Below are 19,400 nucleotides of genomic sequence, written 5' to 3'. Positions count from 1 at the left end.
GATAATATAATATTTATGGTAATATAATAATATGGTAATATATTCTTCTATCTAATATTTCTTCTAATAATCTCTTTAATATTTCTTAAAATATATAAATCAGTCTATTTAAGATGGATTGAGTTTACAATTTATAATGTATACAATTATTTATATGTAAAAAAATTATATATAATACAAAAAAACGAGATTAATATCTTTTATCACTAAACTTTTTATAAATTGTTTTATAAAAAATATATATTTTATATATATATATATATATATATATATATTTATATATATATATATATATATATATATATATATATATAATATATGTATGTGTGTGTTTATTGTATTTATATATATATATATATATATATATATATATATATATATGTATATGTATATATATAACATGTATTTTTTATAATACAATTTATAAAAAGTTTAGTGATAAAAGATATTAATCTCGTTTTTCTGTATTATATACAATTTTTTGCATACAAATAGTTGTATACATTATAAATTGTAAATTCAATCCATCTTAAATAGACTGATATTTATATATTTTAAGAAATATTAAAGATAGAAGAAATATTGCAGGAGAATAAAATTAATTTTGGATATATTATATGGGCAATGTGATTGAATAATTATCAAATATACTTGCGTATTTTTATATCTTTAGAATATTCTTACATATCCAATTATAAGCTTATATTAATTAATCATTTGCTGCTTTTGTATTGCAGGTGTATGTAAAATTTATGAAGAACATTTAAAAAGACGAAATCCAAATACTCCAACTATTACCTATGACATCAGTCAATTATTTGATTTCGTTGACCAGTTAACAGATTTATCATGTCTTGTATATCAAAAATCGACAAATACATATGCTCCATATAATAAGGATTGGATTAAGGAAAAGATATATGTATTATTGCGTAGAGCTGCAGGACATAGCGAGTAATCAGTGTATAAAGATAGATATGTATGCTTTTATATATAAGATAACTTTAAATATCATTCTATTATTATTTGTTATAATAAATCTATAATTACAATATTTTACTACTTTGATATAATAATTTGCTATATATTTTCCTCTTTGGGAATATATAGTATACTGTCAAGTTTGCAACTAATATTAATATGATACTCTATTACATTTAATATATATATATATGTGTGTGTGTGTGTGTGTGTGTGTGTGTGTGTGTGTGTGTGCGCGTGTGTGTGTGTGTGTGTGTGTGTGTGTGTGTGTGTGTGTGTGTGTGTGTGTGTGTGTATAAGTATAGGATGTCCGGCGTCAATCGCGTCGTGTGCAGGTAGAGCAAGCAAAACTGAGAGGAAAACTCCTGTACTATTTTTTTCGATAACGCTTAATAAAAGAGTTATTATTGAGTGGAGTCTGACAATTCAACGACGACCTTTAGCTGGACGCACGTCAATGAGTCGCGCGCCTAGCATGTGCGTGTGAGCGCTCAGCTCACACGTTTACAACGTCTCACTGACGTGTGTCTGGCTAAAGATCGGCGATGATTGGCCAGACTTTGCTCAATAATAACTTTCTTATTAATCGTTATAAAAAAAAATGGTACAGGACTTTTCTCCTCAGTTTTTTCTGCTTTATCTGCATACGATGAGTGATGCGATTGACGCCGGACACCCTGTATATTATATATATATATATATATTGACATAAGCATATGTATTATTTGTAAAGAAAGATAAAGAAAGAGGAAATTTGCTGTAAAAGAATCTAATAGTTCTTGTTTTTATCAATGCTAATAATTAGGGAATAAAATCTATAAAAAAAGATGATAAGATTTTTTATATTTCTGTTTTTGTGCCAATTACCAAAATATATATAAAGTAGTTTTTGTATTACACTTTTTAAAGAATGGTTAAAATCTTCTGAAATGTATTCTATAAATAAGTAGCTTGATTTGTGCAATACTTAATTTATAAATTATAAAAAGATATTAAAGAATATAATGAATCTTATTGTAACATGAATTGTCAAGTTTGCACATGTACGTGCGTGGATATACAGGGTGTCCGATAATTCGCGGATTACCCTTTAAGGGAAGGTAGAGGATGTTATTCTGAATAGAAAAGTCCTGTACCATTTTGTGATTTTCTCAATATTTAAGAAAATATTAATTTTAAAAGATCAGCCAACGAAGTGCCGCGAAAAGCTCGTGGCGCGAAAATGCCTCCCACTGTCAATTGATACTCGGTCCGCGGCGAAGCAATGGGAGGAACAGTTTGCGAGCATGCTTCGTTATGGCAACCGAAAAAAATACACACATAATGAAAAGATCACATACATAAAACGGAGCGCGCATTATGTGTGTATTTCTTTTGGTTGCCATGCTCGCAAACTGCTCCTCCCATTGCTTCGCCGCGGACCGAGTATCAATTGACAGTGGGAGGCATTTTCGCGCCACGAGCTTTTCGCGGCACTTCGTTGGCTGATCTTTTAAAATTAATATTTTCTTAAATATTGAGAAAATCACAAAATGGTACAGGACTTTTCTATTCAGAATAACACCCTCTACCTTCCCTTAAAGGGTAATCCGCGAATTATCGGACACCCTGTATATATATGTATGTATGTAATATATAATTACATATATATTATAATTATTAAAATATTATATATATATATATATATATATATATATATATATATATATATATATATACATACAGGGTATCCTACCAAATGTGGACACATCCTTTTAACTTTTAAATTTAAATTAAAAGAGATAGACCGTAACAAATAAATATATATCAAATTAAATGGTTTAAACTGAACTTTATTGTGAGTGTGATGCATAGTGATTACTTTCAAAAATTTCTGTGTTAACGAACGGAGAGATTTGTATTTTTTTTATAATAATGTGAATATTTTGATATGATAAAAGTTGTAGCGTTGTTTGAAACGAGTACAACAATGTAATATGATATAATGTAAATATATTACATATTATACGAGTTGTATCGATTTGAAAGATAACGGGCGATGTCTTCCTTTTCACTTTCAGCTCTGCAATATGGCCAACTTTTGACTTTCTGATTCATACACTAAAGATTGACATATGTCATGTTGTCATAAGATCAAATGATTTCAAGTAAAAAATATTGCATGGCCACAAATGAAGAAATAAACATTGCCCGCGATATTTTAAATTGATAAAACTCGTATAATATATGTTAAATATTTACATTATCATATATCGATATATCAATATTATCATATATCGTCGTATTTGTTTCAAACAGCACTACAACTTTTTTATATCAAAATATCAACTTTATTATAAAAAATTATGCATAGCTCTCGTTCATTAAAACAGTTAGCTTTTGAAAGCAACCACTATCCTCACAATAGAGTTCACTGAACAATTTAATTTGATATATATTTATTTGTTATTGTCTATCTCTTTTAGTTTAAAAGATAAAAGGAGATAGCCACTTTTGGTAGGACACCCTGTATATACACACATATATATATGATTTATATATTTACCAAATATATACTATTTTAGAAAGTATTTCCTTTTCTGTTTAAATATATGCCACATTTCTCATAAGATAATTTTGTTATTATATAAAAGTATGTAGCATTGCACCTACAATTTGCATGTCTAATTTTAAATGCAATTACTTATTTTTTGTATTAATTAATTCATCTCATTTAAATGGAATAATATTGAAGCAAAATCATCATAAAAAATATTTTATAAGATATTACATATATTTTATCATAATTGAAATAGTTTTGTCAGTACTGAAATAAATTATAAAATAGACTATTAATTTTTTCATAATTCTATTTTAATACTTTTACACGTAAAATAATAAAAAAAATCAATTTCTGTAAAAAGAACATAGTCTAATTTAATAAAATAAACATGATTTTAAAATCTTGCATTCATTTAAAATAAAATTATTCTAACCATAGGATGATCCTTTCACAACTAAATAAATTTTATTTGAAATAATTTTTTAACACTTTTATATGGAATGCGAATTAGTAATTTTTATATACAAGGTGTATCTGAAAAAACATATATGGAACATACCATCAGATACAGGATAACAATCGAAAAATCCTGAACCATTCTTTGATCTGAGCTTTCTTTTCATTGTACAATGTTAAAGTTAGCTAATCAACGGCTATACAGCAGAAAACTGTTTTGCTATTTCGATCCCCGTTGCACCTTCTTTGTTTTCCGCTATAAATGGTATGTATTTTTAGCACCCTGTATAATGATTTTTTATAATTTATTTAAAACAATCTTTTGTTTCTTCATAAAAAATGCTTTATTTTCGTGCAAAATTTTTTTTAGTTTTCTATGCTAATTCAGAATGTTCTAAAATGTCAAAAAAACATTTAAAAAAATATTCATATGTATATACACAGGGTGTCCCATAATAACCGTATCACTTCTCGTGTATAGGTAGAACAAGTGAAACCGAAAAGAAAAATCCTTTACTATTTTTTTCTATAACGCTTAATAAAGAAGTTATTATGGAATAAAGATTGGCCAATCATCGCCAATCTTTAGTCAAGTGCATGTCAATGAGTCGCGCGCCTGGTAGTGTGCGAGAGCGTTCAGCTGTTCAGTGGCGCACCACTATCTGTTCACTGACGTGCGTCCGGCTAAAATCGGTGCTGATTGGCCAGACTTTATTCAACAATAATTCCTTTATTAAACGTTATAGAAAAAAAATGGTAAAGGATTATTTTCTCGATTTCACCTGCACACGAGAGGCGATACGGTTATTTTGGGACACCCTGTATATGTATATGTATATAATCGACCGACAATATACAGTGTCCTGCAAAGATTGTGCCAATGCTCGTGAGTGAGTAGAGGTCTCACGCGTATCAAGAGACACGATAGTGTCTCGCGCCAAGAATAGCGAGATATACCGTGTATTTATACGCGAGTCGGTCAGTTGCAAGTACCTCATAATTACGGTTCTCAATAATCGCCTAAGATCGGGTAAAGATCGGCTGAGCCGATCGAGTTTTTAATAGGCTTAATGGATAGTTTGGGACTTAATTATATAAGGAAAATGTCTATTTTTATTCTACATGATCTACTATCAGAGATATTACGATACAAAATTCCATTTGTGAAAATTTTGTTTAAGAAACGCCACGTCATTATTATCATCATCATAATCGATATGTATATAATATATTATAAATAAATCGTTAAATCCTTTTACTGTTTTCGACGAAAGATTGCGCTAGCGTTGTTCTAAAGGCCATTGCACGTTAAAAAATTTTAGTCGTAATTATAAGGCCGTAAGAAAATTGACCAATCACAATCAAACATTCTAAACATAATAAGAATGTTTGAACTGTGATTGGTTGATTTACTTATAGCTTTATGATAACGACTAAAATTTTTTAACGTGCAATGGTCTTAAGTTATACTATAGCGTATTCGATTTGTTGACTCTATCCGACTCTGGGTCGAGTCGAGTCAAATCTCAAGTTCGATTTGAAACTCAATGACTCTAAACTATCATGACGGAAAGCGGTTTATGATTAGTTTCATGATTCATAACGTCCATCAAAGAGTCTTTAACATTATTCTTGATTATCATCATCATAGAAATATAAGTTATATATTTATATTATATAAAATAAAAAGAAGAATAAGTAGTAATAATGAAAATGTGATAAATAATAATGTTAAAAACTCTTTGATGGAGGTTATGAATGACGAAACCAATTATAAACCGTTTTCCGCCATGATAATTTAGAGTCATTAAGTTTCAAATCGAATTGAGATCTGACTCGACTCGATCCAGAGTCGGATAGAGTCAACAAATCGAATATGCTATTAGCAACGCTCTGCAGTTAGCGATTGATTGATTGAAAAATTACCATGGTAACCGCATCTAAATTAAAGGTCTACATTTGTACAAGTCTGAATTGAGACTGGCAATAGTTCCATTTTATTGGTCGAAACGAAATTTAGAAAAACATGGCAGAATAGAAATTGTTAGGGAAAACATAATAATTTAAAAAGAGATAAAATAAGAAAATTACAAACAATTTATATTTATTTATAAAAAAATTATGAACAGCTTGTACTTTTTTATAAATTTTTAAATTAAAGATTAAAAAAATTAACTTAAATATAACAATAATATAACTATATTCAATATAATATTTTAAGAATACTTAATAATAATATCAGGATATTATAAAAATTATAAATCATATAATAAAAATATAAATTTTTTAACTTTTTAACATTATTTAATTATAGAATGCATGGTCATTGTTTTTGCTATTGTATAAGTAAAAAGAATTGTCGTATTTTGATAAAAAAAAGAAGGTATCCCTAAAAAAATTACCTTTTTAAAAAAAAGGTAAAAAAGAGGCGCCAAGTACACGCGCTATGTGAAAAAATATTATATTTAAATAATAACATTTTAAATAAATATACTTTTGTATAAAATAATTATTTAAATTTCCTATAAAAATAATGATATCAAAAAATGCACCAAAAGCATAAAAATTTATGCTATAAAATATTTTTATTTTATTGTTTCCAATATTAAGAAAAATTATATTTAATAATTCGCATTATAATTAAAGTAGTAGCATAGCTAAAATAAAAGTTATTTTCTCCAGCTCACGAACGTTGACATCTTTGCAGAACACTCTGTATATGCAAGCTTTAACTTCCGCAAATTTTAAAATCCCAGATAGCAAAATGCTGGCAGCATATGCCAGCAGTATGCCAGCAAATTCAATCATGACTTTGCAGCAGATTTTGCTCTGCGGCATCCCCCCTTTAAGCTTAATTTCTGGCAACATATCCACTATATATAACAGAAAATAAAGCAAAAATCGAGCATTGTTTGCTCTTATGTCGTGACAGCAGATATGTAACTAATATCGAGTGAAATATGCCGTATCAGATTTGAAAGCAGAAATGCGGCAGAAATCAAGCATGGCCTGCTGTTATGATGAAAATACAATAAAGAAAACATACTTGCAAAACGTAATTACTGATATAGATGCAGTAAAAACTAAATATCGGCATAGTTATAAATATTTAATTAAATATAAATTTAAATAAATGATTAATTTAATTATAATTCGTAAATTTTAAGATTTGTATAGAAATTGAACTCTCTTATCTTGTTTCAAGCAGTTAATTTAATTTCTATTGATTTCCACTTGGTTTCCAAACTTTTAATTTAATATTTTGAGTCCTTTGAATCCTGTTAGAATTTAGAAATTAAACTAATAAAAACAGATATTATAGCTCCTACACACTGAACACATGACGCGGTAACGCTTGTTGCCTCGCCGCAACTTACATGCAGGAGCCATTATACATTTTTAATCTTGTCTAGCCGCGCTTTGCAATCTTTATATTTACCTATAACAGAAATTTGAAAACGAGATAGATATCTCATATAGCGATAAGCGAAAGAACTATGATATATCTTAAGATTGATGTGATTCTGTTATTGTTTTATAACAACAGATCATACTGTGCTTCTGCTGTGTTTTTACTATTATCTTTTGAGATGGCAGAGCATGCTTAATTTTTGCAGCATTTCTGTCATTACGCTGTGCTTGCAACTCAATTTCTGGCGATGTTTTGTTAACGTAGCATGATGTGTCATATATTATGTCCAATTTTTATTTAATTTTTGTTGATATATTATATGAAATACAATACTTAAAATTTACTGTTTTTATATTAAGGACTTCTGTTTAAATTTTGTAGCGCTTTTATATATCATGACGCGAAGATTGCGTGTTTTCTACATTTTGTTGTGTTTTCTACGTTTTGATATTAATTAAGACGGTAGTATACTCATTGCATACTCAATTGCTGCCGGAATTTTGTCAACATAATATATATATAATGCACAATTTGCAATATGTGCTCTTGTAGACTTGACTATCTGAGTATTTGTGTGAATGTTATCATACAATGTATAATAATTTTTTTCGTAGATATTATTTGTTCAATAAATTGTGGTAGAATAAATTTTTATTATTATAAAATTAAAATAAAATAAAAATATTTTAAAGAGATATTTCTCTCTTATGTGTCTATTTATAGCATCAAAATACAGTTTTATATATCCATAATCTTTTTATAAAGAATATAAAATTTCTCTATTTTGGAATTATCCAAATTAAGTTTTTATCTTTTTTTAAACTTCAGTCTATTTCAGTCTAATGCACAGAATAAAAATGTTACATATTTTTTACTCATTTCTCGTTTTATTCATGATCACATAAATCTAAGATATAAATACAAAGTAAATAGAAAAATTTGTTTACAAAAAGCTAATTGATTCAAAATAATGGAACATTTTGAATAGAAAGACTTTGTAACAAAAAAATGAATTTTTATATTGATTCCAATGACTTTTTTCCTTAATTCTTGACTTTTTCATATCTTTTCATTATCTCACATTTCCATGTGACCATGCATAAATAGAAATAAAAATATTACGCATAATCAATTAAAAATATGTACACATTTATATTATGTATTTATACATACATACGCATTATACACACCGCGCGCGCGCACGCACACACACACACATACAAACATATATGCTGTTAAAATCCAATCAATTTTTTAGATAATAAAACAGAAAATATAAGGAAAGAAAAAATTAAGAAAAATTTAAGAAAAAATTAAGAAAATCACAAAATTAAATATTAAAACAAGAGGAATATATAACATAAGTTTAGAAATATTAAATAGGGAAAACAAATTAAAAAATATTAAACTGGTAAAAAATATTATACAAAGACATTGAAAAGATAAAAGAAAAAATATAATAATATGAAGCAAGATGTGATCAAGGAAAAGCAAGTCACGATCAAATTCTCGGAAGTCGAATAAGCAGCGGAAGAGAAAGACTAAAGATTTAGACTATACGGCATGGATCATAACCCAGCAAATACAAAGTAACAGTAATATAACATAAATGTCTTAATTTCCCACTCAACAATATAAGGCTATTACGTATAAGGCGTGCTACATTGCAGTTATATTGTTGAGGAAATTAAAACATTGATGTTATATTACTGTTACTTTGTGTTTGCTAGGAACGTGCAAGCAACGGCACGCACCGACACTGGCACGACAAATTAATGTGTATGTTCAGAATGCTTCGCCAATTGTCCATCAGTTAACGATTGACGTTTAGCAGTCACAATAAATTGGTTATCCATCTGATGATGAATTGGCTTTTATAATCTTATTTTTAGACGAAGGCGAAGAATGAAGAAAAAAAGTTGAAAATGAGTACAACCAATATTTAAAAAAAACTTGTAGGTAAGTATTGGACATTGTTGAAAGACATGAATTATGAAATATAAGTAAGTGAAATACAAGTTTTAGTATTTTAGAATGTCGCAATGCAAAGTTTATTTTATATTTAAAAATTTTTTTTATTTTCTTCGCAATTTCTTTCCAAATATTTTCTATGAACAGTATCATTGCCATGCATTTCGCCGTATGGCTCATTATATATAAAGGTTCACAGAATTTAATATTTTCAATTAATATTTCTTGGTTCATCTTCTGCTGCGTCCGTTTTTTTGTTGTTTACTGATTCACACTGACAGATAAGCATTGATACATATCAACATGCACCATCAAAACATTTTTTGCAAGAATATCGGCTAGCAGTGGAACGTCCAGTTGATGAAATGTTCAACTCGGTGCTGATTAGTGTAGACAGCCTTATTTAAAATTCATTATTCAACGTTTTATCATGCCGGTGCCAGTGCATGCTGTTGCCGATTCGTTACGTGCCATCTGATCAAAATCATCCTTAAAGCGGAACACGATACCTACTCCGGGTAGAGTCATTACATTTTTCTTTTCCTACTTAATTATATAAATAAGATCGTGAGATGAACCAACGATCGTTCCTAAATGTCACAAACTGTACTGCACATAATCCGACCATTATAATCGCGATTCGCAGCAACAGTCAACATAACTTAATAGCAATTTTTTTTTTATGAAAGTACGGAGAATCTTATTCAATGCGTACGTTCTAATTCTTTGGGTGCGAATTCCTTCCTTAGCAGTTATGAGCAGAACAGTACACAATTTTATATAAATATAATATGTGATAGAATAAATAAATTATATTAATTTTTATAAAGTATAATTTACTTTAAGCAGCTTATTTTGTTTTTAAATAATAAAATTATTTACATCATTAAAATTTTAAGAGACTTTTTGATATTAGATGTTTCCGGTAAGGAGAGAGCCCATTTTCTTAATCCTGTTAATAATACTGAACTTGTGACTAATATAGCACCTCCTACAGAATATCGGTTTGGTATTTCATTAAAAAATAATACCTGCCAGAAAAATGCAAAAACAATATCTGTGGATCTTGCTATGGCTACTGGACCAGCTTGTTCTAGCTGAAGAGCTAAAGTCAATAAGATTTGACCTGCAAAACTAAATAATGCAAGCGCAACAACCAAAAGTCTATCTGTACCACAGCGTGGTAAACATAATGCGCCAATAATCCATGATATAAATGTAGTTTGTATTAAAGCAAACGAACCGAAATTTGTCATTATAACGGAGAAATGAATACCTTTTAATGCGCGTAATAGGACGTATACATTTGCACCAAATAAAGTAGCTGAGAAAGCAGCCACAGCACCCCATAAATCTGCATGTCCTGGTTTAATGTTACCATCTGAGAGAGATTCTATGGTATTGCCAAAAATTAGTGATGGTCGTGTTATTAATATCACACCGATCAATGTCAGACATACAGTAACAACATTGAATAGCCCACAGGGCTCTTTCAAAAATATCCGTGCAAATATCGCTACAAATACAGGAACAGAAAATACAACAACAGAAGCATCGGCTAATGGCATGTGTCTAAATGCATAAAAACTTAACATAAGTCCTGTTGTACCAATGAAACTCCTTAGAATAAGTATTAGCCTACGTCCTTTTGGGAAAGGATGATCACCTTTGTAAATCACAATTGGTATAGCTGGTAACAATACTCCCAAAAATCTAAAGATAGCCATTTCAGTAGGATTTATCTCTACCAAGCTTTTAACAATGACGCTACATAATGAAAAGAATAAAGACGAAAATGTCGCTAATATTAGACCCAAATAAGGGCATGATTTACATAATAGAGTAGAAAACTTTCTTTTATGGTTTGTTGTGTTACTCTCCTCAGCGTCAACTAAATGTTGCAATTCCATGTGCTCTGACATATCTGAAAAAAAAATAATCCATGTTGAAGATAAACATATGCAAAAAATATGCAAATATGTTAAGTTGACAATGATTAAAAAATTTGAAAAAATTATAATAGTTCATATAAATTAAAATTTTTAGAAAATAAAATGTTTTTGTACAAATTTTATCTTATCCATGTTCCTATTTTCATTACATATTAAATTATAACAAAACCAGAAATCCATATAAATTTTTTTTCTTGTAAGATATATCAAAATCATTTTTTTATGCAAGTAGTTCAAACACATTCGTTCAACACGCGCGCGTGCGCGTGTGTTGTGTGTGTGCGTGCGTCGTGCGCGCGCTCGCGTATGTAAAACCACAAAAAATGGAATTTTTACATAAAACTATTTTTAAAAAAGAATGTAAAGAACCCAAAAGTTAATTAAATTTTATTAATTATAAATTTGAAAAACTTAATTATCTTTCTATTATAAAGTATGAATAAAAAAGCTTAATATTTTATTTGTTAAAATAAAAAAAGAAATTAGTTCTTCATAAAACATACACTTTATAAAACATAAAATTAATTTTTTTATTTGTTTAAACAAATCTTGTTTCATAAAGTATTTTTATATAAAGTTTTGATGCTTTATATAAAACAAATTTTATTTTACATATTATATTTTTTTCATTTTTCTATATAAAATTCTATATAAAATTATTCCATTTCTGATTGTGTTGCTTACAATGAATAAGTCTACATAAACAATATAAATAATTTGATTTTTTTGTTATTCTGTAACAATTATAAGGAATAAATGGAATAATGTCAAGCGTTAGACTTTAGTATTTTACACTTTAGTTTTGATTAAATTTCTTATAGCAAACTTAATTGAGAGTACACTAGTATGTATTGATGTTTGTATGATGTTATTAAAAGTTGTCATACAAGTTAACAATAACATAAATAGTTAAAACAATAGGATAATTAATACTATAAATTATTATTCATATTGTTTGGCAGAATAAATGCCTTAAATATAATAAAATATTTTATCACTCAAATCGCTTTTTATATTTAAATAAATTCTTAATAACAACTTTAAATATGCATCAGTGTAATATATCTAAATAAATTTGTTTTTAACAATTCACATTTCTTCAAATTACATGCTACATTATTTTTAAGAATTTCATTTTATTAATGCTAAAAATAATAAATTTTTTAGATTTAAATATATCAAATAGTTGTTGTATAACAAATATGTTGTAAAAAAATATTTTGTTATCAAGAATATTGAAGAATGATCAAATAATGAAGAGTGGTTTAGTTCTATCATTTTGTGTTTGATCAATTTGGATATTGCATCAGCATTAATTGCATGCAGAGAATTTTATTGCCACTTACCTATAGCACTTGCAACTCATTAGATATATGTCGTATGTGAATAATCATGAAATTACATGACCAATAATATATCAGAATATAACCTAGATGGAAGATCAAGAATGTTAACAATTATGATTTACTTTCTACTACAATACTAGATGCTATATTTCTATATTTCTTATTCTATATTTTTCTATTTTTTTATATTTCTTATTCTATATTTCTCTTATATTTAGCTATTAGGTGCATTTAATGATTATTTCGTTATTTCTATATATGTATATACGTACTATTGGCAAAAGTGATAGTATTTTATAATTATTTTTCTACTTTTATTTTTATTTTCTAAATTACTTATATACGCACATACACACAGTTAGTATCAAGTATTTAATAATTCTTTTATGTACGTTCCGATAATAGAAAATTCTATCATTTGACAGCATATATCGGAAAGAAGTCTGAGAGCAGCCGCTCACGCCGACGTCACAGTATAATACAGTATCGCAACTCTGTGTCGGCACCTTTGATGTTAGTAAAGGCAAAAGTCAAGCTGCCCACGATCATGCGCGAGTTTGGGCAAGTGACGAGGCGCTCTATGCACCAGAGCTGTATTTATATTTTCGGGAGCCTGAAGCCAATAATCTTTAAAAAAATATACATATATATTATATATATATATATATATATATATATATATATATATATATATATATTGTTACGTCTCAGCGACGCTCTTTCTCTCTCTATACCTCAGTTAGTGAGAAAAAGATTGCTCTCTACTTTTATAGGGCAACCTGCTTCCACCGGCTATACCCCAGGGACGCCGAGAGCTAGGACTAATCTAGTGGATCTAGGGAATGATGTAGCGCGGAACTATTTGGTTACTAGGAAGTTTCACTAGGTATTTTAGGGATATGGACGGAACTAGGTATATGTAATTCGAAGGTTAATCAGGTTTAAAGAATAGACTTTTAATATTATAATAAAAGAAAGATATCGATTATGGTTGCGTTTTAGCGGCAAGTCCGCTTGTATTGTGGGTTCACCATATGCAAAGGGGTTGTTACTTAAGATATATATATATATATATATATATATATATATATATATATATATATATATATATATATATTAATTAGAAACCGTAAGAGTTAGAGAATTAAGATTTGAAAAGGAACATTATAATAGAAATTAAGGATAGTTAACAAATTGTGGACACTAAATAATAGAGAGTTAGTTAGATCGAATTAATTTATTATGGGAATTGTCTAAAGAATAAGGTCTTTTATTTAATATCAATACTTGATTATATTATGACTCTAAATTTCTGATAGAAAGGGAAGGTTTAGAAAAGAGGTCGAATGTCGCCAGGGGCACCGTAATAAGCGCTCGACAACGATGGAATTTTAGGGAGAATGTGTAATGTCGCCAGGGGCACCGTAATTAGCGCTCGGCAATTAGGTTCAAGGATTGGGTTGTGTTCAGAAAATTAGATAATAAATTTGATTTCAATTTAATCTCCTGTTGTCATTTTTGTGGAAGGTTTTAAATTGATAGGAAACGCCGCCAGGGCACCTTGATCAGCGCTCGGCAACTAGGTTTAAGGGTTATATAAAGAATTCAAGAAGAAAGGAGGAAGTCGCCAGGGGCACCATAAGCGCTCGGCAACGAGGTCAAAATTTAGGAAAAAGGGAGTCTCTAGGGGCACCATAAGCGCTCGGCAACGAGGTCAAAATTTAGGAAAAAGGGAGTCGCCAGGGGCACCATAAGCGCTCGGCAACGATGGATTTTCGGGAAAAAGAGCAAAATGTTGCAAGATTAAGTCAGGTTCAAATGACAACAGTAGTATATATTTTGCATGGAATTTATAAATCTTACTTAGCATTGATATTATGGGTGTGTTTTAAATAATAGTAGGATAATAGATTAAAGTTGACTGACTGGAAACTGTCAGCCACATGCTAATGCTTGACAGAGGATTTCTTATTATTTAGAGGATGAAAAGGTAATTAAATGATATTAGGGGTTGTCAGTCAATTCAAATAAAGTTTCTAATATTTATGGAAAGATGGGGATTTATAGTAATTGTAAGTACTTACCGTGATATGGCAGGAAAATCCTTCCTTCGGTTCAAGTTCTGGTCGTACTCTGTTAGGCCCTTCTCTCGTCCTTTAAGACCTCGGTCGAGGATGAAGTAGGCCGGATAAAAGTACACAGATGTATGCACAAAGTTTTTTATTATTTCCTTAGTTTTACACAACTTAACACTGAATCGACAATTATATTAATCGAAATGGAATAGTGAATAGTACGCGAACAATGAACGAATAATACGGAGCGAATACTTGTACGAAATAGTAAGGAATTAGTAATGAATGTTAGCTAAGAATAAATGATTCGAATGCTTGAAGATCTCTTAATTGACTGACCGAACTGAATGTAATGCTATGACTGAGTGATCTGAATGTAATGCTCCGAATTGACTGCAATGCTCTGAACGTAATGCTCCGAATTGACTGCCCCGAAGGTTCGAAATCGCCGGCTTATATACTGTCGAAACAAAGGGTCTTCGGGCCGTGCGCAGCACACGCGTCGCGCTCTGGAAGGTTCTTAGAATGATTCAGTGGAGGACTTCTGAGAAGAAAGATTTTTAACAACAATTCTTCTGAGAATTGTCGATCGATATGTTTGTCTGCCTATTAAGTTTCGGCGCTCGTGGTCGTAGCCGTCGTGAGTTCGTTCGACTTATCGCTCGCAATATCAGGTTTCACCGATATAAGGCCTCTTATGCGCATTTTTTTCAGCTTAATTAATATTTTATAATATAAAATCCTTAATAATATGATTAATATTTATGCTTATTAATTTATGGAATCATTTGTTCTATTTATTTCAATTCTGATAATAAATTGGCAATTTATATAAAGTTATGGCATTCTATAATTTAGAAAATAGATATTTTAGATAACTATTATATGTAATGTATATAATTTATAATTCCATAGAATATAAAGCGGGGAGCACACACTTTTGCATAAGCGCATAACCATAAGTATAAGGAAATTGATTGGTTCATTTCGTTAGGCATATATTTGTGGACCAATCAATTTCTTTATGTTTATGGTTATGCGCTTATGCAAAAGTGTGTGCTCCCCGCTTAAAGCTGGCATAACCATAAACATAAAGAAATTGACGCTACACATATACGCGATGAAAGAGAGACGAAGACGACGCAATCATCTCTCTTTGTCTAGCGATCAGTTACTACCAGTATCGACAATATCAAAAGTGGATGTAGCACAGACATGAACCAAAATTGAAAAGTGGACGTAGCACGGAAATGACTCATTCAGCCGTTTTTGCCTGCTTGAAAATGGACGTGGTCATGTGTTTCAAACAACCGTAAAATGGACGTAGAGGCGCTGCTGTACGAGTTCGAGAGCTATCGTACGAAAAACGCCGGGATGGTCGCTCTCAGGTTTCTCTCTGCTACTATATTGTTAGTCACGTATCTTTCCAATAGCATTAGCAAAAAACATTATGGTGCAGACGTATATCAACCTCTCACTTCCACAATTCGTGTACTTGACGCAATGTGCATGCGCAAATTTCATTGAACCACTATAATATTACATATATGTCCCTACGTATGCCAGCTCATGCGCATTGTGTAAGGTATACAAATTGTGGGAATGAGAGGTTGATATATGTCTACACCATAATGTTTTCGCCAGTTTTGAGCATTAACTAGCAATATAGTAGTATTACATATATGGAAAAAGTTTTCCATTGAAATTAATGGCAAAATTTTTCACTTTCACGTTTCCGCCCTAGGGAAAAAGTTACATGATCAACCCCCTGATAATAATCCGGAACCAAATACATAGGGTAAGTCTATTCTTTACAGTTGAATTGGCTGCACTAGTTCAGAGGGAAATTTACAGTTAAGCGGAGAGCACACACTTTTGCATTAGCGCATAATTATAAGCATAAAGCGGGGAGCACACACTTTTGCATAAGCGCATAACCATAAACATAAAGAAATTGATTGGCCCACAAATATATGCCTAACGAAATGAACCAATCAATTTCCTTATACTTATGGCTATGCGCTTATGCAAAAGTGTGTGTTCCCCGCTTAAGGAAATTGATTAGTTCATTTCCTTATGCATATATTTGTGGACCAATCAATTTCTTTATTTTTATGGTTATGTGCTTATGCAAAAGTGTGTGCTCCCCGCTTTATAATCGATTTTCTCCTATCATTCAATCTAGTATCAATTGACCAATTTGAGAGTTCTAGCAACAGTCTAATTAACAATGTAGACTATACTATAGTACTATATACTATACTATATAGTCTACATTATAGTGACTACGTTTATATGTTACCTCAGGGCCAATTTCACCACCGTCGGTTTATCTAACCGAAGGTGGTGATATTGGCCCAAAGTTGAATTTAATAATGTCCGTTGTTGTAAAAATGGCCAATCACAGTTATTCCTTTGTATAATGGAATGATTGTGATTGCCTTAGAACTACTAAGTTATTAAACCCGATTGGAGGTAACATGTAAAGTAATCTGCGATTGCTCAATTTTTTACGAATTACGACTCTATTGTAGACCACGCTTGCCGCATGAAAAATTTTTAGTCGTAACCGTAAAGCGGGAGCACACACTTTTGCATAAGCGCATAATTATAAGCATAAGCAAATTGATTGGTTCATTTCCTTATGCATATATTTGTGGACCAATCAATTTCTTTATGTTTATGGTTATGCGCTTATGCAAAAGTGTGTGCTTCCCGCTTAAAGATATATTCAGACGAAATAAGCATAGATAAATATGCAAGAAAATTAATTGGTCCATATAAAAGCCAATTTCTACCTTTGGTTAAGTTAACCGACTGTTAAAATCAGAATGGCAATAGAAAATAGAGGTAAAGGAAAACCAAGCATTCTTATCATTTCAGTTGCCACCCTGCTGATTTTAATCGTCGGTTAACTTTACCGAAGGTGGTGAAATTAGCCTTTAAGGCCATTGCATGTAAAAAAATTTTAGTCGTAATCGTAAAGCCGTAAGTAAATCAACCAATCACAGTTCAAAAATTCTTATTATGTTTTAGAATGTTTGATTGTGATTAGTCAATTTTTTTACGGCCTTATGATAATGACTAAATTTTTTTAACGTGCAATGGCCTTTAGTATGTATTAAGAAAATGGACCAATCTAGTACGATTGATCAATCAGAATCCTAGTGCAACAACTAGCCAATTAGCAATGTGAACTATATTGGATCCCATTCATTTAGCTGCATATCTGATCTTATGTATCCGGTTCCGGATTATTAACTGATAAAAAATTAATTATTAAAAAATAAATTATTATTTCCTAAATGTTAGAAATATTACAGACGTGTTTCCTAAATGATTTCACGTTGATTAAAATAAAAAAAGAATTTTTTAAAAATTGTCTGCTAACTATACGCTCAATTAATTTTTATTTATTATAAACAAATTATTATTTCCTAAACTATGAGAATATATTCCTAAATTTGCCCAAACGATTGCAATAATAAAAAATAAAAAATATCAAATTTGTCTGTTAAGTATACGGAGGTGAGTACGACTGTCCTATGACCGACACAAGGAATGTTTACGATCGTTTTCGCGGCTCTGATAGCGTATTCGATTTGTTGACTCTACCCTACTCTGGGTCAAGCACAGACTTCTATATAATATACTAGACTGCGAACTCTTGCTGTGAGATGTACCCAATTAATATGTACTTGTACATAGGTTAAAGTGCATGCGCCAAATAAGTTGATGGAATGTGGCTTTCTGCTAGCATGTCAAGTTAAATTATAAAATGTTTGTGGATGAATTGAACTAATGTAAAATAAATTCGATGAAAAATTGATAAAATCACAATAAATACAACAATATTAAAACGATTTGTTTTTTTTAAATATTCATATAATCTCTATTATAAATATAATTTGATGTAAATATGATGTTTATATCATAAAGACTATAATAATATAAGCAAATCACGTTAATAATAAATGAAAACAATAACGAATTGTAATTATGGGATACTTTATCAATAATAGGAACTTCATATATTTATGGATAGTGTTTGACAGGTTGACGAAGAAAATTCATTTAAAAAAGTAATGAGCAGACGAAATAAACAAATTATTATTTATGATAAAATGCATATTTATTTTACTTCGAACAATATTACTATACATAAATAGTTAACTTAAAAAAATAAACATACATAATTGGAATAGTAAAAATATTGACAATATGAAACTAAAAGTTACTCTTATTTCTAAATAAATAGTATCATATACATTAAGTAATGCAATAAATGTAAATGTCATTCTATACATCAATATGTATTATACTATTCACTTGAAAATAATATCAATTTTGTTAAACGATCTCTTTCTAATAGGTTTTATAATTTCTTGTATATAAAATTTTGCGAATGAATGTAGCCTTATATTTATATATTTTGATGCTACCAAAGTAATTAATAAAAGTTTATGTGGAACTTCTAGCAAATCAGTATCATCACATGTTAAATTTGGAAAAATATTTGCATCTAAAGCTAATATACTTTTTACTTTATTTAAAATTTTCATATTTAAATTATCAATACGTAAATTAGTTAAATTAATCGTATATATTTGTATTAAACGTTCGGTGGTTATTATAATTTTATACACACTTGAGGAAGGTTTAATT

General features: G+C 29.6%; 2 protein-coding genes across 4 annotated transcripts in view; one reads left to right on the top strand and one right to left on the bottom strand.

Moving 5' to 3' along the window:
- Positions 1 to 1,054, top strand: part of LOC126850777 (enhancer of rudimentary homolog) — a 99,497-nt gene extending 98,443 nt beyond the window's left edge. For both annotated transcript variants that reach the window (XM_050594095.1, XM_050594094.1), the window contains exon 4: positions 738 to 1,054. In XM_050594095.1, the coding sequence (XP_050450052.1) occupies positions 738 to 958 (221 nt within the window). In that variant the 3' untranslated portion in view covers positions 959 to 1,054. The remainder of the gene's footprint in view (positions 1 to 737) is intronic.
- A 7,469-nt stretch (positions 1,055 to 8,523) lies between these two features.
- On the bottom strand, positions 8,524 to 13,210 carry LOC126850771 (solute carrier family 35 member G1). 2 transcript variants are annotated; one of them, XM_050594083.1, is made up of 3 exons: positions 12,933 to 13,210; positions 12,661 to 12,743; positions 8,524 to 11,286 (listed from the first exon to the last, which is right to left on the bottom strand). In XM_050594083.1, exon 3 carries the CDS (start codon positions 11,282 to 11,284, stop codon positions 10,241 to 10,243), a length of 1,044 nt encoding a protein of 347 aa, XP_050450040.1. In that variant the 5' UTR covers positions 11,285 to 11,286; positions 12,661 to 12,743; positions 12,933 to 13,210; the 3' UTR covers positions 8,524 to 10,240. The 2 variants fall into 2 exon arrangements, with proteins under 2 accessions (XP_050450040.1, XP_050450039.1); XM_050594082.1 differs by having other exon boundaries at positions 13,009 to 13,210.
- Between the last annotated feature and the right edge of the window lie 6,190 nt (positions 13,211 to 19,400).

Source organism: Cataglyphis hispanica, chromosome 7 (genome assembly GCF_021464435.1).
Source record: "Cataglyphis hispanica isolate Lineage 1 chromosome 7, ULB_Chis1_1.0, whole genome shotgun sequence".
NCBI lineage: Eukaryota > Metazoa > Arthropoda > Insecta > Hymenoptera > Formicidae > Cataglyphis > Cataglyphis hispanica.
This window is presented reverse-complemented; position numbering and strand designations above follow the sequence as displayed.